Below are 27,437 nucleotides of genomic sequence, written 5' to 3'. Positions count from 1 at the left end.
GAATCCCAAACATCACCCCTCAGTTTCTCTAAAGCATGAGCTGTGTAATTGAGCTTTTAGGAAGGATGGAGACTTGGATGTTGGGGGATCGTGTCCATGCTGTGTTGCTGGTGGGCAGTTGTTACCAGGTGGCTGTTTGGGGACAGGTGGGGAATATCCTGAGGGTGTGCATTCCCTTCAGAGTGCATTGAAAGGTGAAGTCCAGTAAGTCAGCTGCTGCTAACTGGTGCCATCCTGGTCAGCCTGGGACATCTGCAGTGCTTGGAGCAGGGCTCAGGTGAGTTTATAGCAGAAGGTGTGAAAACTTTCCCTGCTGCAGCCCTGCTGTCCTGGATCAAGCTTAAACAATTTCAGTGTCCAGAGCTGTCAGACAAGCCCAGGAAAGGCTTTCAGCTGTGGATTACACACAGCTAATTATTCAGGGAACAGTTCTTTGGAAGGGGAGAGGGTAAAACTGATCTTGAGAGGATCCCAAGCTCTCTGTTTGCCTCCCCAGGTCCGGAACCAGCACTGGAGCCTGATCATGGAGAGCGTGGTGCCGTCGGACAAGGGGAACTACACGTGCATAGTGGAGAACCAGTACGGCTCCATCAACCACACCTACCACCTGGACGTGGTTGGTGAGTGCTCTGCCCTGGCAGGACAGTGTTTGCCACAGTCACTCTCTCTGTTACAACTGAGCTGGTTGTTTTGGAGATGATTCCACAGTGCTCTAAAGATAAGGTTTCACTGCACTGCCAATTGCTTCATAACTTTATGTGTTCATCTGTCTCACTCGTGCCTCTAGGATTAATCTGTCCCTGCCTTGGCAGAAAGTGTGATATCCATGTGCAATATCCACCCACAAGTTTGCCATGGCGACCAAATAATAAATGCTGATGCAATTTTAATCATTAGTATTGCAATTTAATTATTACTTGTACAATTGTACTAACAGAGACTTTAATAACTGCAGTTATGAAAACTGTCAAGCAATCCTTTAGAGTCCTGTTATTATAGCTGAAATGATTTTTATTTTTTTTTAATGAAAAGCTAGAGCAGATCTAGATCTTCAGGAAAGGCAGTTTGCATTCACAGCAGTCTAACAGAAATCTGACTGGAGCCTGTTGGGTGGGCTCTGAGCAGTCCCCAAAACACAGATGATAAAAATTCTGAAGTGTTTTACCTGAGGACAAATTCTAAACAGCTGTGTGAATTTTTAAAGTAGTGGCAAAGCTGTGATTGCACAGGACTATTAAACACAGGCTTAATAATGTTACCTTATTAATACCTAAATCCTCTTGACTTTAATGAGGCTTACAGATATTTATTTAAGTGGTTAGCTAAATTAGAGTTTGAAATCTCAGGAATAATTTCTGTTCACCTCTAGTCTTGCTGATTAGCCTGGATGGGTGTGAGCAATTTTATTGACTCTAAGGCATTGCTGTCAAAATAACCAGTGTGGCTTTTCTTACAGGACTTTAGGGTTCTGAGCCATGGTTTCTGAAGTATGTCTTGAATGGGCTTTGCTCTCTCCAGCTTTGTGAGGTGATCTGAGCATTATGAGCTCTGTGAATAGAACTTTTGATCAATCACTATTGAAAGCAAAAATTAATTTGGTTATTGTATGCTGTTTTTGGCTGGTGACAGCTCAAGTCCATAGATCCTTTGTGGAATTTCTTACTGCAGGTGTGGGCTTATATGGCTTAAATGGTGACAAAATACTAATTTTCCTTGTTCTTGATTGGTTTTATATGAGTAAAAATATATCCCTTGTATTGTTTTGGGTGTTGTTATAAAGTAGTGTCTTGTTTTGGCTGAGATCACCTAAATCTGTGGAAACACCCAAATCCAGGTGATAACAAGTGCCAGTTTCTTGGGCAGCATGAAAGGAAAGCATTCCCTGTGAAGGTGCCAGGGAGAGCTGGGCTTTGTGGAGCAGAGGAGGATCAATTTTGATGAGGATGCCATCAGACTAAAGCCCCACCACCATCCCTTGTACTTTGAAGTTTTCAGAGCCCAGCTCACCTATACTTGAGTGTGGGCAGTCAGCACTGAGAGGATTTTCAGAGCCTTGGCAATATTTTGTCACAGAGTGAGCTCTGGGTATGGTTGAGGTGAGCTGGCAAAGCCATTTTTGTTTGAACACTTGTCTAAACACAGTTTGTGGAGGGTGCAGGGGATGGTTTGTCAGTGGTTGCAGTGAGCTGTGCTCTGCATGCTGTGGTTCTCTGCTGGCCACCTCTCCCAGGGGCTTGCCAGGCTCTTGCCTGACTCAGAACCTTTCCTTGCTGCAATGAAACTGGTTAAAAATTCCCCTTCTCTACCCCCTCATTTTCCTGCACCAGCCTGGCCTGTTTCTTGTTGACCATAAATTTGTTCACCCATTTTTTTTCCCCTAGCAAATGTGTTCATGGATGATGTGGTCACTTGAGCAAATATTTGTCAGAAGCCCTCTCACCTCCTCTCCTGCTTTGAGCCTTTTGAATGTCTTGCATTGAGGAATATTTTGCAGAAGTTTATTTTTCCTGGCAGTAAATTCTAGTGACCTGCATGAATGAATGGAATGGTAGTAAGGATTATGTCATTTATTTAAATGTCTACTCCTTTCCTATAGAGAGGCAGGAAAGTAAATAATGAGGTTTTCAAAGGTGGTGAGAGATTTGGGGTGCTGGGCACCCAGCTGATGGCACCCAGAGGATGCTGCTTGTGTCCTGTAAGAAATGAAACCAGAAGTCCAAAAATTACTTTTGCAAGTCACAAACCTGTGTTTTGGAGTCCTGCATACTTAGTAATTTTACCACTCTTTTTTTTCATTTCATTTGATGAGTTCAAGGGTATAATTGTGAATCTTTGAAAGCCTGTGCATGGGAATGTGCACCTTGGGTTTGGTTAGTGTGAATCTCTCAAGAGATTGGGATTTTATCCTAAAGGGGGTTGATGTTGGAGTGCTCAGCCATTCCTGTGTGGCTGGAGGCTTGCAGTAATTGTGGAGTGTAAAATTGCTGAAGCAGTAAATTAAGGCTGGCCAGAAGGGGAAACTCTGACAGTTTTTCTAGTTGAGACAGTCCTACAGAGTTAACTTTATGCCCTTTTTTCTGTTTTCATATGGATTTTCAGTTCCCACAGGGCTGTGGAGGGTTATGAATGTTTGTTTAGAGGCAGTTGCGTACCTAGACCGCATCTTACAAACTTCAGGTCGTAATTTTAGGCCAAGTCCTGTGTAGAAAACTGTCAGCTGAAAGCCTCTGAAATTACTTTTCCTATATGGTTTAACTGGTTCCAGAGCTGATTAAGTGTAAGTAATAGCAAATGGTATTAAACATGGTAACATATTACACTAACATGAGCATCTGACTATATGGTGTAATGTAGAGAACCCTCTGATTATGTCACAGAGTTGGGAGGTATCCCAGCAAAAATCGTGCCAAATAGTGACACAATGCTAGTCAGGAATATGCCAATAACTTTTCCAAACCTTGAACTCTTTTGACAATTAAAATCCTGGAGCCAGCAGGGCTGAGAAGTTTTTAGTCAGAATGGAGGTGTGAAGTATTCTCATTTTTACCTTGTAATTACTTGCAAGAACTCTTAAGAGTCAGCTCAGATGGTCTTGTTCAGATTTACAGACCTGGCAAAACCCTTGCACTGATTTTTTTATTTTTTTTTACAGTGAGAGTAGAAAATATAGAAGAAAAAGAAAGCAGCAAGTCATTGGCAGCCTCTGTATTGCACAGGATACTTGTGCACAGTGGCTGTGTTAGCAGGGAATGGCCCATTCAAGTTGGCCAGGATGTTCTGTGCTGGACAAAATTATTCTTTGAATGTTTGGGATACCCCAGCCAATGGCCTTTTCCTCCCTTCTCCATTTCCAAGGTTGCAGTAGTTGCAAATGGTGGTGATACAAAACTCCACCAGGATGCTGTGAAAGGGAGATGAGTCGATTTTAGCTTTTTATTAGAGCAGTACCCAGAGGCTTCAGTTAATATTTGATACTTATTGTCCAGGGCAACATGCCAGCACACAGTAATTGCTTAACAACAGAAATGCAGCAAGGCCAGGAGAGGGAAATGTCACTGTCCATTTTATAGATGAAAACCTGAGCTGTGGAGTGATGAAATTTCTTGCCCTGGGTCACGCAGGAAGCTGGCGACAGAGCCAAGAAGCAAAGCTGGTCTTTGAATCCTAATCCAGTACCTTAATTAAAGAATGTTCTTTCCCTTGTATAGTTCAGCCCATCAGCTGGTTTTTTACATGCAGCTGAAGTGCCTTTTCTCCTCCTTTGTGTTTAACAGTAGGTAGAAACTGGAGTTTTTATGGTAAGCTTACTAATAGACTAACTCCATTCTCATTACACGTTTATAAAGTCGTGCAATCTTGAGGGAGAAGGAATGAAAACGATGTGGTTTTCACTCCTGAGCTGTACTGTGGTGATCCAGCTTGCAGGGAGCAACGTGGGAATGCAGCCACTGAGACTGGTGTATAATTAGATCACTCTTGGATGGCAATTATTGCTCGAGCACAATTTCAGCAGTGGCAGTTCTGTTTGAGCATGGAGGAGCTAATTGAATTTGGGTTTTAGCAGCAAAAAGAAAAACAGGTTACTCTTTGAGCAGTCCTGGTCCAGGTAGCCATTTCTGCCCTATTTAATGTTCCCATCCAGGGAGACAAAGGTTTGGTTTCAGGTGAAGTTTGCCACGTTACCTCATTTACTGGGATTTATAAGCAGCTGCCATGGCACAACACCTCTACAAAGAATGTATGACAACCCTGCTGTTTGCTATAAAAAAGATTATGTTGTAAATACATTTTTTTTTTTCAAAAGAAGCCCTTTTGCAGCCAGGTTAGCAGTACTTTAAACAGTTCCTAATTTGCCTAATAGCCATGCCTTTGGCTCTCTGTGGTGAGGAGTGAGCTCCAGGGGTGGCAGAGCACCACGCAGCTGTCCCTTAACAGTAATCCATATTTTCATATAAAACCAGTGTAACTTCTCATCCAGAAAGCATTTTTAATGCCTCTCAGTTTAAATTGTGCCTCAGAAATCTCATGTATGAGTGATTTTACTGGTGGCTGTGCAGAAAAACACTTTTATTCTGAACTCTTGGTGGTTTTAGAGTGCTATAGGATAAATCTTACTCTTGTTTTTTATGGCATGCTGTTAAAAATCTTATTAAAATGGATTTGATATTTTGCTATTGGTACTTCACTGTTTATGTTTCCCTTCATTCAGACAGAAGGAAAAACTTCTGCTTTTGTTTCTAGTCAAGTTTTATTTTTGGACTTTCATGTGCTCTCACAGTCTCTAGCTGTGAACATGGCATGAGCACGTATTATTATTTTTTTTTTTAAAGACATGTTTCCATTTTGTCATTCCCAAATTCATAAAAACACATGGATTGTTGAAGCTTGTTGAAATAAAGTTCAGAGTTAGTTTGACTCAAGCAATAGCTCTTCCCTTAATTTCCAAAGAAATGTTTTTAGGATTCGGGTTACATACAAAAAAGGAGCTGACACCAACTCCATAACATGCCTTGGGTGTTGCATCATTAAAGTCTGGCAGGAGTGAGGGGCAGGTATTACAGCCAAGCCTAAACTTGCATTTCTGGCAGATGTTCTTGCAGTTGTTGACTGGCTCTTCAGCAGGACAAGCTTTGGCTTGATGTCTTCACCTGGGGCGTGGGGCAAGACCAGGCAGGGACAGCGAGGAATCCAGGCTGTGCCTGCCCCAGGGGTCTGCTCAGGCTGGGGGAAGATGCTTTTATTAATGTGCTGATAAGCCCAGAGTGTGGACTTCACACCTGGCACCAGGAGGAGTTGCTCAGGTTGTTCAGTGCTTTGCTCCTGGAAACAAAGCCCACTCTGTGATGGTTCAGCTCAGGGAAAAGGAAAGCTGATGGGCTTCCCCCCACACCCCCTGCCTTAATAAGGTAAAAATATTCCAACCCTGTAGTTTTATAGCATTAAAGCTTCTGATTTCATTGGAGTAGTCTGGCTAAATTGCATTTTATGGACAAATGCTGGTGTCATTACTTCATCTGCTGGGTGAACAGTGGATTTGTCATGTTTGGAATGCTTCCTGCAGAGTCTGCTGGGGAGGACTGGTCTCCCTGCCCCACTTTCTGTCTTATTACAGCCCCAAGGCAGTTATTTCTCTTTCTTTTGATGAGTGATGAACAGGATATTGTTTCAGCTCTGTTATTATAATTTTTAATCATGCCTTCTAATTTGTGCTGTATCCTACTTGTGGAAGTGCAAGTAGGAATTTGCAGGAGTTGTCTGAAGATGCAAACACAGGACTGTTGCCTTGTTAATGGGCAATTGGCATGTGTCAAAAGCCATATATGTGCCTAATAAGAGGGGCTTTCTGACCTGATCCAGGCTTTCCTCACAGCTTTATTAGTGAAAAAATGGCAGTAAATTGGTAAAACTATGTCTTAAAAATAAATAAAAAAATCCAACCTAAAAAAATAATTATTTATATAGAAAAGTTGTAAATGAACTGGATGATGACATATTAAAGGCAAACACAAAATTTATAATCCAGGAGGAAAAAAAAATTAAGGGGTGAGAAAGGTAAGAGAATGAGGAATCTGGCAGTAGAAAAGCGTGGACAAATCAGTAAAATGTAAAATTCTGTGTCTGATAAAGAAAAAGGTCACACTTAGAGCCTTAGTGTTGGTCTCCTGTCCTCTCTCTGCCCTGCAGAGCACAGTGTGACCTGACATCCAGAGGTGGCTGTGATTTACAGCTTTTGAGGATTTTAGGACATTATGTCATCTTTGGATTGCTACTGTTCCCCTGGTGCAGCTTCCACAGCTGCTGTTCCATTTAAACATAAAAAGGCACATTAAAAACCAGAGTTTGGTAAACAATTTTGAATATTGAACTGTTCTGTCAATTTAAGATACTCAGTTCATTTTATTCAGATTTTTCTTTAAAAGGTAGCATGAATATGTTAAAATTTTTGATTTTTCATGAAAGTAAAGCATTGATACTGTCAGAAATTTAGCAAAGGGAAGAACCCAACATGGCAATGCATTAGTTGGAATAAAGTAATTAATAATTTTTACAAGATGCTTATAAAATCTAAAATTATATGTACTTTTAGAGGGTTTTTAATCACCATCACAAATAAGGTGATCAAAGCACCAATAGTTTTGTGTATTCTGCATTTATAGTGAATCTCCATGCATTCATTAGTGTTTATACCTGCAGCACTGTTTCTGCTGTTCAGTTGGATTATGTGCATTACTGAGCACCATAATTTCATTGCAGCAGTTGCTTTCCTTTGATATTTGTGCACCTAGGGTGTTTGTGGGCACACCTGTGTCTGTATTTGAGTGACTATTCCAGCCAATGGGTTTTATTGCCCCAACTGCTTCTGAGTGACATTTTCTCAGAAAGCAGTTCTGGCACCTGCTGCTCAGCCAGAGGCTGGTGCTGGTGCTCCTGTCTCTGCTTCCTAGGAAACTCTCCATTTATGCTGAAAGGCAGGGAAATGGGGTGCAGGAATGTTGTGGATTATCCCCACTCAACTCCTGGTAACTCCTCACCATGGGATTGGGGAGAGAATCAGAAAGGCAGAACTGAGGACTTGTGGGTCGAGATAAGAACAGTTTAATAATTTAAATATCATGGTAATAATGAAAAAGAAAATAAAGAAAAGAGAAAACTCAAGAAAGTCAAGTGATGCAAATGAAAAACAGTTGCTCACCACTGACTGACTGGTGCTCAGCCAGTCCCTGAGTGCCTCCTGCCCAGCTTTCCCCACAATTTATGCACTGAGTATTTGCTCTGGAATATCTCTTTGGTCAGCTGGGGTCAGCTGTCCTGGCTGTGTCCCCCCAGGTCCTTGTGCCCCTCAGTATCCCCCTGGCAGGGCAGGATGAGGAGCTGGCAGGTCCTTGACTGGTGTGAGAGCTGCTCAGCAATAACCAAACCATCAGTGTGCTCTCAACATTATCCTCACCCTTAATCCAGACAGGGCACTGTACCAGTGCTAGGAACAAAATTACCTTCCCCAGCCAGAGCCAGGACAAGAGCTGTAGAAAGTTCATAAATCAGCTTTGTAGTTCTGGAGCACCAAATTTGTGTCCAAGCATGGCCAGGCTGTGAATGCTGTTGCATCTTGTGAAATTTACTTGGATTTACCCAAATTACTGGAAATACAATGACAAATATGTATAATCAGGGTCTTCCCATGAGCATCTGGTCCAGCTTTCAGAAGAGTGGGCTGTGTGCTGCAGAATGGAATGTGGTGCTGATGGAGGGATGTCTCCAAACTTCATCCCCAGGGAAGAGGAGCCCAAAGGGCTGACACAGACATGTCATGAGGCTGAGCCAGGACTGCCCAGCCCTGAAATTCTGGGTGCTGGAGCTTCTTTCCTGCCCTGAGACCTGCACAGTCAGTATGCTCAGTCAGCTGCTCTTGGCTGTGTCTGGCAGGGAGCTGGGGAAGGGTGAATTCCACAGTGCTTCCAATAATTTCACACCTGCATTGCTCAATAGAACAAGTGTGCTGTGTAAGAGAAAGGGGGGAGAACACAGAAATGTAAGTGCTTTTAAAGCTTTACATAATCTTTTCCATTTTACTTTAAAGGCAGAGCTGTTTTCAGGAAAGGAAATTTGGCTGATGAGAAATATGTAGTTGGGTCACAATAGGAGCAGAAATAAAACCCCCCCATGTGCTTTATGGCATCACTGGGTGCACTGGTGAGCTAAAGCCACTGCAGCTGGGAGAGGACATCATCCCTGTGGGAGGGATGCTGTTTGCCAGGCATGCAGTAAAGCTCTGGCAGAGCTGCTGGAGAGCCCATTCCAGTGATGCTGGACCCAGCATTGTCTCTGGTTATTACACAGCAGCTGAGTGCTGGGAGCTGTGCACAGTACAAAGGATGATATCTCTGAGTGTAAAAATTAATGCAGTCTCTGGGAACAGCCAGAACAATAAAATTTTACCACTTGTCTGTGAGAAGTCACAAGCTGTTTTTCATATTCTCTTGTAGCCTTTTTCTTTTAGGGTACACTGAAAAGAATATCAATGAAAATTGTAGCCTCTCATTGTTCTGTTTCCCATAATTTTTTCACACTAAAATAAGGCCTCTCCACCCTTTGTTCAGACATGGATGAAGCATTTGCTTATGCATGCACTGTGTGAGGGACACTGCAAGGGAGCTCCAGGATTAGTGTTGTACAACTCTTGCTGCTCTGACTTTTTCTGCTCCTTGGGGCTGATGAAACCCACGCTGTCAGCCTGACAATAGTTCTTTGCTTTTAAGGACAAACTGGTCTTAAAACCCTGTTGATAAATTCATGTTTTAAAACAAGAGCATTTATGATTCCTGCCTTAGCCTCAGGCTTGCTGGATGTTCCTGTCTCTTTTAACCCTCAGATATATGTGTGATTTGAAAGGACAGCTTTTAATTAGTTCCAATTCAGATTTTTTTTTGGTACTGCTTTTATTGGCATCAATAGGCTTTGTATCAAGCCAAATAGGTCAGTCTTGCTTGCTGTCTTTCCCCCATCCTGCTGCCCTCTGAGGAAGAGGTGTGCAGATGCACCTCTGCTGTAAAGGTTTTGCAGAGATGGATTTTTAGCTAAAATGCAGATAGGGCAGAGAGCTGAAGCTCTGCTGTAGAGCTATCCAAGGAGACAGATGGGATAACATCAGTGGGAGCTTCACCTGCTTGGAAAACAGTGCCATTACTTAAAATTAGAGGTGAAGGTGGTGAAGCCAAGGACAAAGAGTTTGAATACAGCTGCTTAACTTCTGTAAGGATTTTTAAAAGGCACTGCTTCTTACTTGGCTGGCCTTGGGTGAGTAGAAGGGTTTGAGTGTCTCAAGGAGTTGGATGGAGTGGCAGAGCCTTTGCTGTGGGTAACAAATGGTCTGCTTTAATATATGTGACAGAGCTTTAATCTTTAGCATTAAAATTCTTTAATAGTGTTCAAATGTTTAACTTGTAGTGAAAGTATTCAGTGGCAGCAGGGGTATGTGGAGGCTGGTTCCTGCTGTCCTGCTCTGTGCTGACTGCTGGTGCTGCCCAAAAACCAGAGCAGGGCTGGGTGGTGGGGCACAGTTGTTGGCAAGGATGGAGTGAGAGACACAAGAGCAGCAAGAAGTGCCTCAGATATGTGTAAAGGCTTCTAAATTAAAGGGTAAAGAGAGATTAGGGAATGGTGATGGAGGTCGGTCCCTGTGCCAGGTTCACTGGAGCTCCAGCTGCAGTGATGCCCCTTGATTTCTTCAGGTGGTGTTGGGCCAGTAGGAAATGCTGCTCCTGGAGACTCCTGCTGTACTGGAACATGGAGTAGCATGAACCATTTGTTGGCTAATGCCTGTTGGTTAAAAGATGCCAAAATTTGTGAGGTGTGATATCATCAGCACTGGTAATGCTGGTCTGATCCATAAGCTGTTCTGCAGCTCTGCCTGAAAGGCTCCTGTTCTTTATCAACTGTTCTTGCCAGGGATGGTCTTCATCTCTTACTGGTTTGTGACAGTGCTGTTAATCCTTCCAGCCTTCAAGCATCTTGTGGATTTTACAAAATTTGGGAAGAGAGCATCATCCCTGACTTGCTGTGGGCTCTACCTTGGCATGTGTAAATTACCCAGGAAGGGATGATTGGAGGGGTTTGTGTGTCTGTATGTCTGTTTAGATAGAACATGACAGTTCAGCAGCACTTGTGAATTGGCCACAGACAGCATGCAGTGCTCCATCAGTGCAGAGAGAAACCCAGACTGACGTGCAGCTGGTGGAGGCTGCTCAGCTCCTGCTCGTGTCTGGTGTGTGACATCCATCACTGGAGATGTTCTGCCTGCACCTGCTTGGCTCTTCCTGATCTTCTGAAAGGGCAGCCAGCTCAACCTTCCTGCTCCACACCACAGAGCAAACAGTGGGGCTGGGAGTGCTCTGCTTCCAGGATTTCAGAGAGCACAGGTTCCCCTAAGCAGTGCTTGTGCTGGGCAGAGGTTTGGCTTGGCCCATGTGTAAAGAGCTCCCTTGAAGGAGCTTGAAGGAAATTCCTGCTGGCATTTGGGGGCTGGCAGCTCTGTGGCTGGGCCCCTCCTGTCCCTCTCCTCCTTGGGGTGTGGAGTGCAAGTGTAGTTCCAAGCAGGGTCCTTTGTAGCAGCTTGGATAATGCTGGATTCACAGAGAAAGCCAAGTTGCAATTCCTCATGCTGGAGCTGTCCCTGGAACTCACCTCAGAAAGGCTCTCTAATCCAGAGAACAGTAATTAATCCAGCCTCTGAGCACTTTCCTGAGTGTAGGTGGCACCTTTCATGGAGGATGGCAATCCTTGTGTTTCTCCTTGCAAACTGGATCCTTTGCAGCCAGCTAGCACAGGAGAGAAACCTGAAACTCATTGCTGTCTGAACAGTAGGGGTTTAAAAATCTTAAAATCTTTCTTTTAATGGTTGATGAATAGATGGGTGTCTCAGACATGGGTGACACTGCTGGAGAGGGCTTTGGGTGTCCCAGAGATGGGTGACACTGCTGGAGAGGGCTCTGGGTGACCCAGAGATGGGTGACACTGCTGGAGAGGGCTCTGGGTGACCCAGAGATGGGTGACACTGCTGGAGAGGGCTCTGGGTGACCCAGAGAGAGATGACACTGCTGGTTTCCCACTCTGTGAGCCTGTGTGTCACTTGGTGGCACAAGGGATGTGTCAGGTGGCTTTTCATCCATCTGTAAAGTGCCTCCCAAGGGGCTGCCCAGGTGTGATGTGTTCATTCAGGGACAGGGCTGTGTTCCTTCTGAGATCTCCTGGGCTGGGCAGATGGACCCCTGGAAATGGTGGGGAAATGCTGCTCTTTGGTGAAGATAAAGCACAGGGAAGGAATGTCTCATGAAAAGGCTGTGGTGAATTTTTTTGAGGCTTGCAAGTCAATCTTGCAGGCTTACAATGTGAGGCCAAAGCCAGTGCAAGAGGCTGTGATTGCAGTCTGGCCTAAAATGCTGTAGGATGCTTTTGAGACCCATAATTGACAGCAGAATTAGCATCTTCCAAAATGACAGATGTTGCAGATCTGAAGGAAGGTGGTTGGGAGTGGAGAGTGTCTGCTCCAGACAGTGTCCAAAAAAATCAACTAGAGCTGAGGGTGCTGTTGCTGACCAGGGCAAGGGGAGAGGAGGGTATGGCAGGTCTGTGTTTCCAGTCAATGCACTGACAGCTGGAACTTCTTCATTTCTCATTTAGTGATGACTGAAGCACAGAACCTCTACCAGGGGCTGTTGATGCAGAGCTGGTGCTCAGAGGCACCATCTGAGGGATCCCTCTGTAGCTGTCAAGATGAGTCCTTAGAAATCAGTAACATTTCAAAACTGCAGTTAAAGGCTCTGAGAAATGTGTCTAGCTAAAAATTAGGTAGTTTTTTTTCTCCCTCTCTTCCCCCTTTAATTGAGGATCTCTCCATTGTCCCCAGAACTTATGCTTGGTCTTGCATTTCTTACTCAGCTTTTATTTTTCTAGCCCACACTTGAATCACACATTTGCAAGGAGAGGAAACAAGCACATTCAGAAGCAGAAAATAAGAGTAGTTTTCATTTTGTTTTTTCTCAATGGGTTGGATGCCTTTTGCAAAGCCCATTGAATTCCCTGTGAGTTTTCCCCTTGGCTTCGATGGGCTTTGGCTCTGGCTTTTAGCTCCCCTGAAAGGTCCTGAGCTGTGTGTGCTAGGGTGGCAAGGGGGCTTGGAGAGACAATTCCCAGAGCTCTTCCCAGCCAGGTTGCTAAGGAGATTTGGCCTGGCCAGGGTCCTGGAGCTCCCCCTTTCCGGGGCTGTTGTCTGCTGTCCCTGCCAAGGCTCTCTGGTGGCAGCAGTGCCACAATCCCTCCCCACTGGCTCTGACAGCAGCAATTCCTGCCCTGCCTCTCCCCTCTGCCTCCCCATGGAGCATCCTCCCTCCCCATGGCTGCTCCATCCTGCTCAGGGCTGCAGTGATGCTGGGGTTGTGTTTTCTGCTCCCCCTTGGCTGTGAGAGTTGGGGCATCTTCACCCCATTGAAGCATCACTTTTTCTTTCTCTCTCCTTTCCCCCCTCAAAAAAAAAAAAAAATTAGAAATAAAGCCAAGGATGGGTAAGAGATGAGGCCCTTTTGTAGGAATGCTCCAAGGGCTTGAATTCCCCAGAGAGCCAGCTCTCAGGATTCCTGGTGAGGTGTGTAAGCTCCTGGAGTCATTTCCAGTAGCAGGACAGGCTCCCTCCATCTCTAGGGGTTCTGCAGTGCTTGGAACTTCCTGGGGAGCTCCTTCCATTGTGCCAGTTTTTTAGAACTTGGAATTTTCCATCTTTCCTGGACTCTTTGTAGTTTTATCTCTCAGAGGGAGGTATTCTGAAGTTTTAACATTAACAGGCTAAATGAGTTTCCTCTAAGCCTTTTGGGCAAGGTCTCTTTGTCAGTCATCCCTTCAGATAGTGGCTGTTTGCCCACAGATAAGGCAGCAGAAATGGTGGTGTAAAATTTAGGTGCTTGTGGCCTTGAATCTGATATTCCTCATGTGAGCAATCATTTTGACTCTTGTAGATAGCTGATTCCTCAGAAGGGGATGATGGTGGTTTTGTGTCTAAACTGGGGTGGGATGCAGCATGAAGCATGTTGGGGTGATTTTCTGTATTAGAGCATATGTTTTTGACTTGATTTTATAGCAAATTGTGTCAGCAGTGAGGTTGTAACACTGAAATTTCAGTGTTCAGGCAGCAAAGATTTATTTCTCAAGGTGGTTCTTCAATATTAATGAACAGGAGGAATAGTGAAATCAGGCTCCAGAGCTAGGAGATTTGTTGCCAGCTTGTATTGTATGAAAATATTGTATAAATAACTAGAGATGTATATGGTCTCTATGTTTTAGTGATGATCCTGATTATCATTATTAGGTAATGATAATTCACCAGCCTTTAAGATTTTTTTAAAAGGCAACTTTGACTCCTTTGCTGGTGTTCAATAAAAAAGAACACACTGTTTCCATTTAATATTAGTGCAGCTAGTGGTTTGAGTGATGATATCTGCTTACAAATGTACAGCTTGTATTTTAAATGCTGAATAGTGATGTGAGATTTATGAATATGGCTTTGACAGTACCTGTGCTTAATAGAGTCCTTAGATGTGTGTGAGTTTGCAGAGTAGGATAACCTCATGATTTTTTTGGATAATATCCTGAAATGAGTATTTCCAAGGAAATGTGCTGTACAAAGTTAAGCTTGGTCATTGGTAATTAGTGGAAGTTTCTTTGTAGTTATTTTCCCCATCCTGAGTGTATTTTGTGTGCTCTTTGGACCCTGGGTTTGCCATGAAGCCCTGCTGGATTTGCATGGTGATGGTTTTGTTCTGTTCTGTTTGCCTGTGTGGGCACAGGACTGCTCCCCTCTGCTGAAGTAAAGGAGTTGCTGGACACTGATCGTGGGTGGGAGGGCAACCAAAGTTTATTTTAACACATTTGCCTTTAGAAAAGAAATTTCACAAACAGCCATACATATATACTCACTCATATGCACCCACTTCAGTTTTTTTAAATGAAATTGGGGACCAAGAGTATGAGAACTCTGCTTTTACTCCTTTGCTTTGCCTCCTCTTTTTTTGGTAGAGGAAATGCTTGACAGTCATCAATAAAAGATTAAATCATTGATGGCTGTCGTGATAAACTAAACACATCTCGTGTGGGGATGCTGGCATAGTAGGAACTTTTCCAAGATGTTTCAGGCCTCATTCTCTGGTTTGTTAAAGGGCAGAGAATAAGGTCACAAAGGAAATCAAACCCTGATGTGGAGAAATGAAACATGAGGCCTACTGACTTCTAAAAAACATTTTAAATAACATTCTCTAAGGTTTCATTTTATACTGAAGGCAGCTGTAATAAGTTTTGGAAGATGGTGTAAGGTTTCTATTAAAGAGAGATTTTTGCTTGCTGTTTTTGTACCCAAATGAAGGAATGAGGGAGATGGAATTAGAGCTTATTTAGTAAAAGGTGAGAAACTAAAAGTTCTCTCCAGAACTGTAAAATAATAATTTATACGTTCTATTGCAATTTACAAATTAAAAAATATGAAACTGTTCCTACATCTTTGAAAATGACACACATAGCAATGGAATAATTTAGTAACTGCAATGCAAATGCACTTTTGCCACAAGTAAAATAAGACTGCTGCTTTGTAGTGTGTTGCCAGCATAGCCTCAGTGAATGAATTCCCAGTAGATGTTTGCTGCATGCCAAATATATTGGAGTGTATAAAAGATCCCATTGTTCAATGGCATCATTATTTGCTATTATACTCACAATGTTTGCTTGTGAAACAATTTATTGGAGACAAGTATGTTTAAGAAGGAACGCTTGGTTTGAAATTCAGCTGATTTGGCTTGTAATGTCAGAGCTTTGACAGTATATAGCCTCCAAAAATAAATATTTAGGTTCTGCTATTTTTTACTTATCTTTGAAAGAATTCCTGGAGCAGGAGAGAACGGGGAGCTGAGGGTGGGGATGGCCAGTGAGCATCTCACTTCTGATTCATAGAATTGTTTAGGTTGGAAAAACTCTCTAAAATCATTGAGTCCAACCATTAACCCAGCACTGCCAAGGCCACCACTAAATCAGGTCCCCAGGTGTCACATCTACACACATGACTTACAGATGCCCTCCCTGAGCAGCCTGTTCCAAAGCTGGGCAGCCCTTTTGGTGGGGGAATTTTCCCTGATATCCAACTAAACCTCCCCTGGCACAACCTGAGGCCATTTCCTCTCATCCTTGTCACCTGTGAGAACAGCCTGACTCCTACCTGGCTAAAACCTCCTGTCAGGGAGTTGTAGAGAATGAGAAGGTCCCTCCTGAACCTCCTTTTCTCCAGGCTGAACAACCCCAATTCCCTCAGCTGCTCCCCATGAGAGGCTGACTGAAAACGTGTGAGAAATGCTCATGCAGGGGCATAGATTAGAGGCTGGATTGGCTCACATTAAATACACTTCAGCTTTGCAGAGAGCTCTGTATTTCCCTGTGTCTTGGTGGGAATGGGAATGGGAATGAAGCAGTTTCTGCTGCTGTGTCTGGGTGAAGCAGAGCACTGCTGGTGGTGGCACTGATTAGAGCATTTTAGGAGGTTGAGCTGCCTGGTTTGTGCATCCAGCTGCTACTACTTTTTGAGAAACTACTACTAAGCTGCTGCTACTTTTGAGACAGTCGCTTTGGTTCATTTTAACACATTTTTAAAATTAATCAATAATATTTCTTCTTAATGCGTGGAGTTTTAGTCAAACAAGATGTTTTAGAGCTCAGAGGTAACTTTATTACGGTAGCTTATAAAAAACCACCAAAAGGAGATATTTACCTAATTAGGGCTGAGTTAAAGCATGGAAAACGAGTAAAGTGTTTAAGCTGGGCTTCCCCCTCCCCCCAAATGGTTATTCTTTAAATTACAAGTGTAGCGCTCCGGCCGCCTCCTTTGAGCGCGGTTTTGTTGCAGCCTTGGCCGCGGCGTTGCTCGGCAGGAGTCAGCCAAAGGCACACGGGGCTCATTGGCTGGGATCGCTCACGGATTCCTTGGCAGCCCTGCTGATCGGTGCCTCTCACGGATTCCTTGGCAGCCCTGCTGATCGGTGCCTCTCACGGATTCCTTGGCAGCCCTGCTAATCGGTGCCTCTCTCTCTGTCTCTCCATCCCTGTCCCGCTCAGAGCGCTCCCCGCACCGGCCCATCCTGCAGGCGGGGCTCCCCGCCAACGCCTCGGCCGTGGTCGGGGGCGATGCCGAGTTTGTCTGCAAGGTGTACAGCGACGCCCAGCCGCACATCCAGTGGATCAAGCACGTGGAGAGGAACGGCAGCAAGTACGGGCCGGACGGGCTGCCCTACCTGCAGGTGTTAAAGGTGAGGCTTGGCGTGTGCCTGCTGTGGGAGAGCAGAGGAAAATATAGTGTAACATAGTGATGGACCAGCAAAAGAGAGAAAAGGCTTTATTTAAAGAAACACTACACTTTATGTAGGGTAGTACGTGAAAAACAGGATAGAAAAGACTCATTGGTCCAAGAAGGCAACACCTCTTTGAAAACATGCTTTCTGCAAAGCAACACGAGGCACACGGCTCTCACACACCCTGCAGCTGCATAATCATTGTTATAATTTCTTGTCCTTGTGAACACTGAGAAATCCAAGGCTTCAAGGCTGCTTTTTCCCTGGTTCCCAGCAGTATCCAGCGGCAGATGCCGGCAGTGGTGATGCCTTCTTTGGAGCGTGGCTCTAAATTTATTTGGTGTGAATCCAAGGATTTCAAGGTCTGAACTTGTTTTGAGAGTGGAGATGTTTATGTTACAAATGAAATGATGAGTTAGATAAACATTTGCTTGTCTGAATGTTAACTAGGCAGCTTATAGACACTGTTTTGCTCCTTTTTATTTCCATAAAAAGTCCTTTATATCTGAATGTTTCAGGCATGACTTGTTCAGAAAAAATTGAAAATCCTTCTAAAGAACATCATTGACATTTTTGTATGGGTAGAAAGCATCCAAAACATACCTGAGACAATCTACCCCATTTCTTTCATGTTTCTTCAGCCTCTTGATTTCAAAATAACCTGGCAGCTGCTGCCAAAACCTTGCTGGAGGACTGGGCTGTCTGGATGCCGAGCCTGCAGACATGTCTGGTTTGGAGCAGTGTATTGGTACTGTCAATCCTGCCAGTTTGGAGCAAGCCTGACCAGGGAAACTGGAGTTTTCCCAGCTGGGTGGCATTGCCAAAACCCTGACAGGCAGGACAGCCAGCTCTGTACCTGCTTGTCCCATGCAGTACCTGCCTAGGTGGATTCTCTTTTCCCCCACACTGTTGTTTTCTAACTCCTCGTGTGATGCTTCGGATGTAAGAGAACCAAACGACAACTACCAAAAAGGAAAAAAAAAAACAACAAACAAATTCCAACCCTTCAATGTTTAGAGGCTGATGTGGAATGTTCTGGTGACATGTTGGTGGTGGGACCATAGACAGATTGGTGTCCATTCTGGGCAGCAGTGACGTTGTTCTCCTGTGTTATTGGTCTGTTCTAGCACTCGGGGATAAATAGTTCCAATGCTGAAGTGCTGACACTGTACAATGTGACAGAGGCGGACGCTGGAGAATATATTTGTAAGGTCTCCAATTATATAGGGGAGGCCAACCAGTCTGCCTGGCTCTCTGTTCTGCCAAGTGCACAAGGTAACAATGTTTTTTAAAGCAAGCTGGAAAAAATGGTGCTTTGGGAGACTGCAGGCAGCTTGTAGGATCCTCTCTGGCCTTGGTGGTATATGTGGAATCCTCCTTTGGTGATGCAGCTGCTGTTGCACCAGCAGCCATGGAAAAATTCCCACAATATTCTCTGTGTACCAGAAGCACTGCTTTGGTTTCTGGTGCTGTTCTTTATTCTCTCTTTGGTGTCTTTGTGTCTGTGTGTGTGTCCCCAGTTCTGTCGTTCATTCTGCATAGGGGGTACTCACTGAATAATGTAATACAACCCAGCAGTGTGTATTTATATATACACATAGCTGTGTGTATATATGACCTGTTCACATAAATACCCACTGGAGCATAAGTCAGGCCAGTTTAGTCACTTATAACTTCCCACCTCACCTGTGACTGTGCAGGTGGGAGGGTTTTTCCAGGTCTTACTCACCCGTTGCTGAGTTTTACTCAGCAGTAACAATAAAGACAGGCAACTGTGTGACTACAGGCAGAACTAAATTTGCATCAAAATGGTCCAATAAAAAGGTATTTATTCCCTGATGGTGTATTTCAAATTAACATTTTTGAATGGAACAGAGATCAAAAGCAGCAAACATTAATTTCTCTTAACCTCCATCACTGAGACCTTGATGTCCTGATGCCCATCTGAGATTTACTCCATTTGTAGGAGTTTAGATAATCACTGATACTTGGGTTGGTGCACAATGTCAGGAAGATGACCAATAAAAAATGCAAAACTTGCAGAGGTTTTTTTTTTCCACCTCAATCTTTAAAGTGTAGAAAAATATATTTTATTTCTATCTCCTGGTTCTCAAACCTTTGAAATCTTTTCTCTCCCACCTGTAAGAGGCAAAACTGAACAAGATCTCTGATTTTTGAGTAAGAGTTGGGATACTTCCCAATGTGCTTCTAAGCAAACCACCAAATATTTCCAGATTTGAGATTTAAATGAGATTTGGTAGCTTTTCACAATGCACAGTAGTTACTGCTCAAAAGTGTCGTGCAGTGGGTGATGCAGGGATCATACATAGTCTGAGACAGCTGCTAAGTTGTCTTTTGGAGCACAATTCACCGTTCTTAAAAAAATAATTTTAAATTATGCTTTTATGGTAAATTCTTTCCCCTGAAACAGGTATCTACAAGTGAAGGATCCCACATTCTGTCCTACTTCGTTTTCTCTTTGTTTTTCTTTCAACTTTCTCTTGTTATAAAAGAAGAAGGAGAAAAAAAAAAAAAAAATTTGTGGGTGAATTTTTCCATGTCTCTTGATTGCATGCATGTTTAGGTGGTGAGTTTAGGTCTGGTGAAGGGTGTTGATTACTTTCTGAGGTGAGCTGGGACCTGTTGGTAAACGCCTTTTGGATGAGGGATTGTGGATGGGGAAGGAGCTTTGCATCTCTCCACCTCTGCCTTTACCACGTGCAAAGCCCCGTGGCTCCATCTCCCTATCCACAAAAAATTCTCTCAGTGTCTAGCTTTTTTTTCTCTTGCTTCCCTCTTGTTTTTTTTTTAGGCTGCCGGTGTTAACACCACGGACAAAGAGATTGAGGTTCTCTATATTCGGAATGTAACTTTTGAGGATGCTGGGGAGTATACATGCTTGGCGGGTAATTCTATTGGGATATCCTTTCACACTGCATGGTTGACAGTTCTGCCAGGTATACACTGCTCTCTTTCTGTGGTTTTTCCTCTTTTTGTTTCCCCCCCCTCCCCTTGTTGATTGCTGCAGAATTAAGCACAGCTTCTGTTTCAAAAAAAAACCAAAATAAAAGGATTTTTACAATGATTTTGGTTTCTAAGCGCAGTTGTCTCAAGCCAGTGAGTTGTTCTGTCATGTATTTGCAACTCCAAAAACCAAACAGCAACATCAAAAAAGGGAGTGGAGTGTGTGGCTATTGCACTGAATTGGTTTTACATCATCAGAAATGCTAAGGAGCTGCATTTCCTTAGCACTTCAATGAGACAACTGAAAATCAGCCTGTAAATCATTGTAAACTTTTTCAAGAGGATGAAATTCAGTTCGTTACGAAATTTGGAAATAATTTGGCCATAGTTATGTACTGGCTCATTAAAATACCTGAGCAGTTCAGTGTGCTTCAATTCACTTTTACCTATCTCATGGAAATTCCAATTTCAATGCCAGAGGATCGTGTACAGAAGCAGTGCCTTCCATATCTTGGGAATCAGCTCCGTGCATCTTTAAACATTGCATGCTCTAAGGGAACAAGTAGTCATTTGCTTTTACTGCAAAGCATGTCTTGCTGTGCTGGGGTTGATGATGTTTCTGTCCTTAAAAGAAACAAACATCAATGTGCTTTATTGCCTGAAAATTATTATCAGCTGTTAGAAGACGTAACTGTAGTTGGTTTTGACTTTAGTCAAATTGTCTCATTTATAACTGTTGGCAGCTGCCTCAGGAGTTCCTTTGGAAAAAAAACATGAACCACCTGAGGTTTGCTGGGTCATCTTGTGCTTAACATTTATTCATTGTTAATCCTAAGTGAGAGGTACAAAACTTGCATGTGCCTGTTGCTGAGGTTCACAGTGTGGGAGTTAAACATTCCCACTGTCTGCAGATAATTCCTTACCTTTTCTTGAAATAAATAGATTTCAATATATTTGAATAATTATTCAAACAAGGCAGCTTTATTCCATCTCACTCTGAGCCTGTGAGGTGTCACCAAGCAGGCAGAGCAGTGCTTGTGTAGAGCTTGCTTCTGCTGGCAGTGTTTGCATTTTGCAAGTGCTTGAACAGCATTTTTTTCTTTTTTTTAACCAATTTCCTTGAACAAAGTATTTTTATAAACCTGGAAAGGCACAAGAAAATTACAGCTTGAAGCATGCATTGCTTGCAGAGTGACCACTGATGGCTGTGGAATGCTGTTTACCAGGGGGTGAATCCCAGATAAGGGATTAGGGACACTGTTTGCACATAGAGCTGTCTTGAAGATAGCTTCAAAATGGTTTCAGTCAGAGCAACAGCTCTGTAGAACCACTCCCTCCAAAATCTGATCTCATAGGCCAGTGACCACTGATGAGGTTACTTGAAAGACCACAGTCCTCACGAAGAGGGCTTGTTAATTAATGTGTTGCTAGCAATCAGTTTTTCACTTCAATTGTGCTTTTTAATCCAAGGACCTCAGGGGACTTGGGCACCCAGCATGAAGCACAGCTGGTTGAGCAGCTGGACAGCCAGGTCCTTGAAAACCTTTTGAAACCCCTGAGCTGAGTTTATAGACATGATGGGGGACTGATCCATCCTCCCTTCCCTCTCTATTTTGAGATCCTACTGAAAATTTTGAATAAACAGGCAGACTGTAGCCCAAACATTTATTTGCAAATTTAGACACCTTTTGTTCAGGCTAATTTACCTTTAGATGTGCTTTTGAGTGGTTCACAAGAATTGCAGTGCTTCTAAAGTTTGACTCAAGTAACAAAATGAACCTGAGCCTAGTTTGAAGTTTTTTCTTCCCTCTAGAATGATCCTTGCTGCAATATTTCAATGTATATGTATGTAACCTACCTAGGCAGACATGTTTATGTTTGTGTGTGTATACATAGATGCACAAGCTCACACCCAGTGCAAACTGAGAAATCAAAGCAGTAATCTGGAAAAATCAATTACTCTAAGATTGCAAGATGGCCAAAAGACTCAGTGTTCTGAATATCACACCAGACTTGCTTCTATTTTACCGTTCTGCGTGCTAACCCTGTGGCATGATTGTTCCTTCCTAAAACCTTCCCATCCAGCTCCTGAGAAAGAGAAGGAGTACCCAGCCTCTCCAGACTACCTGGAAATAGCAATTTACTGCATAGGGGTGTTCCTGATTGCCTGCATGGTGCTGACAGTGGTGGTGTGGCGCATGAGGAACACCACCAAGAAGCCGGATTTCAGCAGCCAGCCCGCCGTCCACAAGCTGACCAAGAGAATCCCCCTGCGCAGACAGGTAACAGAAAGTAGATAAAGAGTCTCAAAAAAGTGTTTTTTTACCCACCCAACTAAGCCAGCACACCCTTCTGCTGAGAGGTTTGGGAAGGGAAATGAGATCGCGGTAGGGGTGGGATGGAGAAAATGTCTTTGCACAGTGATGTGATAAATCAGGAAATCAGGGCAGGGCTGGTAGGGAGGGGAGAAATGTGAAAACTGAAATATGTTCTGTGTTAGCACTCTGTAGATTGGGGGAAAAAAATCTATTTCAGGTATTTTGGGGTCTGATCCCACAGCTTGTTGGAGTCGATGGAAAAAATGTTACTGCCTTAATGGGCTTGGGAGCAGAATCCTATTTAATTGTGTATTTATGGTGTTCCTAAGGTGATTATTATTGTGGTAACTAGGTACCAGATACAGAGAGGTATTTTTCAGGAAGACTTTTGAAGACTGAGGGGAGTTTCATAGCGAGGCATCCAGAAAACACCCCAAAATAGAAAGAAGACTGTAATAAAGTAAAAATAGGGGAGACACTATATCAGATCTTGGACAGCTTGATTAAGATAATGATGCTTTTGAGCAAGAAACAAAAGCAAGTGCCAGATTTGTAATGCACACAACAGCATCACATGAAATATATTTTACAATTGTGGCTGGCAATGAGCATTTCAGGGGAGGATAATGCCATGAGCAACAAACCAGCTGAACAAGTAACAAGACTTTGGCTTTATCACAGGCCACCACTTGCCAGAAGAACCTCCATTCCCACATACTGTCCTCTCCTGAAGGACCTGTGGTGCTTTTAGAAGCTGGAGTTTAATAGGTTATGATTTGCTTGTACCTCCAGGTTTCAGCCCTGCCAGGATGGGGGGTGTTGGAATCTGAGGCTGTGGTTCCCCCCAGCAGCCAAAAAATGCTGTCTTGGGGGGTTGGATCCAGGGAATTGGGACAGGAGGGTTCACTTTGTGCAGGATTTCTGCAGATTTGTTTTTACAGCCTGTCCAGAATATTGTCACTGTCAGAGTAACACATGCACCTTAAAAAAGGTTCTTCAGTGTGGGTAAGTGTTTGAAATGAGATGCACACAGGGTGGGAGATTCTGAGCAGCATTACATTTTTCTGGACCCTTGTGTCAAGGTTTCTGAATTTCCTTGCTTAAAAATACCAGGGAGTGGAATGCTTTAGCTACCTTCCTCTGAATTCAGTATTTTACAGAATCTTGAGGTGGGGCACCTGAACTTTTTTCAATCTGAAAGATACTTGGTTTGTCTTATGAGCAAAGAACATTAATTCTAATTTTTTCTGACTTTCTTTCCCACTTTAGATTGTTTTTTCCCCTTTTTTTTATTTTTTTTATTTGTAATTTTATGATTTGACTCCTTTGTTCAAGTACCACTGGGCAAAGAGCAACTTTTTACTCTGAGTGTGTCAGGAGTGATGAGAAGCCCTCAGCTCAATTCACACATCTCTCTGGCTAGAATTCTGTGCAGCTTTCTGGACAAAGAAAGCCTTTCAGATGTTGTGTGCTTAGCCAGAAAGATACATATCAGCTGCTTAGATAGGAGACATTTATTAGATTTCTGCCTGAATATAAAAGCCTAATGACTCAGAGATAAGTTGATGGTATAAAAAATATCTAGGGTTTGGTGTGAGCTCAGTTGTGTCAGCTGGAAATGGTTCCTTGGGGAGAAAAGTGTTATTTCATTGTGTGTGACAGCAGTGCCAACCACTGCCCTCAGCTTAGCTATTTATCCTTAAATGATGCAATATGGACCTTCTCCAAAGCTATTGTTTTCACAGAGGAAAAAAACTGTCTCACAACATGTTTGTCACGTTGGGTTTTATCAATTTATTTCAGTATTTTCACATTTTATTTAACCAGAATGGCATTTTGCTTTTAAAACTGGGAATACTTTTTTTTTTAAAAAAAATTTATATTTGAAAGTGCAAAATGTTATTTCAACCCCTAAGCAAAAAATCCCACTACTCCCAATTGTTCCTGGTACTGTTTTGTTGGCAGTTGCTCATTGAAGGTCTCTCTGCTTTTGTGTCTGCATGGAAGACAATGTATTGCTGTAAGCATTGTCTGAAATCTGTATTTCTGGTGAGAAAATTTCACTGGTCAGCTTGCAAAGGCAGGATGAGACCAGCAGTCCCTGAAGGTTTACTTGTGAATATTCCTTAATTTTTCAGTGATCATCTCCTTGGTGCTGAGGCTGCAGCAGCTCTTCAGTTTCTGCATCTTTTAAAGCTGGTTTTGGATTTCAGGGCTGTTGTCACAAGTGAAGAATTGAAAAATAACCCAGATGTTTTATTTAAAGGGCGTTTCTGGATCATTCAGCCCTGTTTTATTGTGCCACCAAGCTCACTTTTGTTTCAGTTTATTTGTGTTTCAGAGGTTTGTATTTGAACTTGGTGGGGTTTTGTCACTAAACCTTTATTTTTCTGTGGATCACAGACATTCTCCCTTTGTGCAGTGTGTGGGAGGGAGCAAGATGCTCGTGGCAGGTAGGCTGGGAGAATGAGGCAGGGATCCAGGGCTGGGTGATGGGATTTGTTGGAATTCCAGAGAAATGAGGCCACAGATTGGGAAATTCTTGATACTCTTTTCAAAGCTCTTCTGCTGCTGGGTCAGGGTCCCTGAGGATCTGGGTTGGAAAATAATCCTGGTTCACAGAGAGACATTTGCACAGCTCTGATGCCATCTTGTCTAAGCAGGAGAAGAGTCTTGCTGAGTAACATATGGTTTGCTTTGGATCCTCCTGCACTCTGCAGCCTGAGCTACCACAGGATTTTATCATTCCCCACACGCAGGGCTTTTTTTCCTGCCAAAATGCAGTTCTTTTCACATTTGTAGGAAGGGTCAGGGTGAAGTCAGGAATTATCAGTTCCCACTCCCTGCAAATCCTCATCCTCACCAGGATCTGGTACTCAGTTTTCAGGTTTTTCCAGGGAAATCCAGCAGGCAGCTCCTCTTTTCATCAAGGCAGTTTAATGTTACCCATGGTCTGAGTGGAGGTACCAGCTTGAGAGGGAAAGGGATGAAGAATTTGTGGGATTGAGAATAAAGAGTAGCCTTCAATAGGATGTACATCTGTTCTGGAAACCTTTATTTTAACAGCTAAATTATAATTGAGGCAGATAAAAAGACAGTCCCATCTCTTGTGGCTTGCTCAAAGTCAAGTACAAATGTTTGTCATCACTAAAGGTTTTTGTTAGGGCTGTCACAGTCAATCTGTCAAATTTGGACCCCCTCAACATGTGTGTGTCTGAAATAGGAAGCAATGATCCTTTTTATGCTCAGTATTTAAAATATACTCCTATTAATTCATGTTTTTTGTTGTGGAGTCTAATCCTTCATAAAGATATTGTGAGTGTATTTGTGATGAACTGATGGTTTAAAGCAAGGCTTGAGCTCACCCAGCAGAATAGTTCAAAATGATAATTCAATAATTCAAAATTATGTTGGCAGAAAAAAAAAAAAGAACAGTGATCATGAAAAAGGAAAATAATGTAGTATTTAATTTAATACTAGGTAAGAAAATGATAATTTTTTTAGAAGAATAGACTGTGAAGTACAAAGTACAAAGATTAATACACAACTGTCAGTAAGCTATTGTTGAATGGAATTTACCTTAAGTATTTATTTTATTTTTTTCTTTATACTTGGATTTTTCTATATGGAAACCACTGTCTTTTCTAGTGGTACTTATTGGATGTTATTTTATGTATAAATGTTTCCAAATGAGTGCTTCTCATGGAGGGGTGGTGCTTGTGTTTTAAATGTCAGCACTTAACATTAGGATTACTCACTTTTGTGTAGTGCATTTAACCTTGTATTTTCCTGCATCTGGTCACTCACTCACATGGGCTGTTTCTACCAGCAGCCAACAGCATTATTTACTAATTACAATATACAAATATATGCATATGATTTCAAATTAACTTCTACAGCAGAGCCTTCAAACAGGCTGACAGTTATAGGAAATCACTGCATGGCTGCTAAAATGTCCCAGCATGAGTGCCAGACCTGACAGATCTAGGCTGCAGGACATGGAATGAATTATCAGTGGAGGAAAACACCCTTCATAATCAATTACAGACAATTACACACTGCTCTGCAGCTGATTTTGCCACATGGCATTTGAAGATTCCAGCAAAGATTTGTTTGTTTTAAATGCTCCACTGCTTAGAAATGCTTGCAGAGCATTAACTGAGAGCTGATTAAACCAGTGTGCTGGCCAGAGGAAGAAAATGGAGTTAAAACTGGGATATAATCTTGCATTAATGTGTGAGGTTTGGGTGCAGTGGGCTTTTTCTCCCACTTTTTCTCTTTTTCTCTTTTTTCTCAAGTGTAGATATGGAGCTAAAGGTCTGTCTGAGGCTGGTGCTGTTCTCACTTCTGGCCTGCTAAAAGCACAAAGGAAGCACACAAGGAATATTTTCTGAATATTTTCTGCCTTCCTGTTGAGGTTAACATGTACCATCATGATTCTTTCAGTGCTCTGCTCAACTCAAGCTGACTTTCACCTCTCTTTCTTTAATTAAGCACTCAAAATACCTGCAGTGCCATCATATAAAACAGGGTGTCAGACACTGAGTGAGCCCCCACAATGTTTAATTCACCTGCATCAGGTGAACCTGCATGGTGAGGGGTTGGAGAGCAGAGCTGCACCTGGCAAGCTGGAAAAAAGAGAAAATAAACATAAGGAAAGCTGCCACTTAAATGTAGATTAAAGCTGACCATGTCTACTGACCTTGGAATTGGTAGGATTTTCCTCAGTCTTTTTTAGTGGGTTCTAAGGTAGTGAAAAAGTGATGCCTGGGGGAGGAGATCAAAGGTTAATTCTTTCTTATTGCAGGAAAGGTGAGAGGCCATTTCAAAACAGGCCAGGCTGGGCTGGCTTCATCTTTTCTGGAGCAGATTTTTATAGCCCTTGAGCTCCTGTAACTGCTTGTACTGCTCCAGTTAATCAATCAGGAGAATATTCCCTGGGAGTACAGTCCATTTGTCTTCTCCCAGACACAGTAGTTCCTCTGGATTTCTCATCATTCCATCCATGTTAATGCACTTTGGGTACCTCCAGTATCTCTGGCCCATCACACAGTTCTGCTGTGAAGTAAACACGTGGAGTAGTGTTAAAAGGGAAACTGGCAGAGCCTTTAATCTGCTTTTTTCTATACATTATTGCTATTTAAGCTCTGTGTTTAAAATGCATCACCACAGTATTTCAGTTTATTGCAAGTTTATATTTATAAGATTTACTTAGGCTGAGGCTGCTCAATGGTGAATGTAAAAACTAGAGAAAAGATGAAACTCTGGAAGAGATCCAGACAGT

The 27,437-nt window shown here is 42.9% G+C and overlaps 1 protein-coding gene across 5 annotated transcripts in view; it reads left to right on the top strand.

Annotated features, from left to right (window-relative positions):
• Nucleotides 1-27,437, top strand: part of FGFR2 (fibroblast growth factor receptor 2) — a 79,819-nt gene that overhangs the window by 33,795 nt on the left and 18,587 nt on the right. For 3 of the 5 annotated variants that reach the window (XM_056495503.1, XM_056495501.1, XM_056495499.1), the window contains 4 exons: nt 497-620; nt 16,639-16,829; nt 19,684-19,828; nt 21,921-22,117. In XM_056495503.1, coding sequence (XP_056351478.1) covers nt 497-620; nt 16,639-16,829; nt 19,684-19,828; nt 21,921-22,117 — 657 coding nt within the window. Of the gene's footprint in view, nt 1-496; nt 621-16,638; nt 16,830-17,998; nt 18,147-19,683; nt 19,829-21,920; nt 22,118-27,437 lie in introns of all 5 variants that reach the window. The other 2 variants (XM_056495500.1, XM_056495498.1) reach the window with 1 other exon arrangement.

This window comes from Oenanthe melanoleuca, chromosome 6 (genome assembly GCF_029582105.1).
Source record: "Oenanthe melanoleuca isolate GR-GAL-2019-014 chromosome 6, OMel1.0, whole genome shotgun sequence".
Taxonomy (NCBI): Eukaryota; Metazoa; Chordata; class Aves; order Passeriformes; family Muscicapidae; genus Oenanthe; species Oenanthe melanoleuca.
Note: the sequence above shows the minus strand (reverse complement) of the source record. Positions and strands in the feature narration are given on the sequence as shown.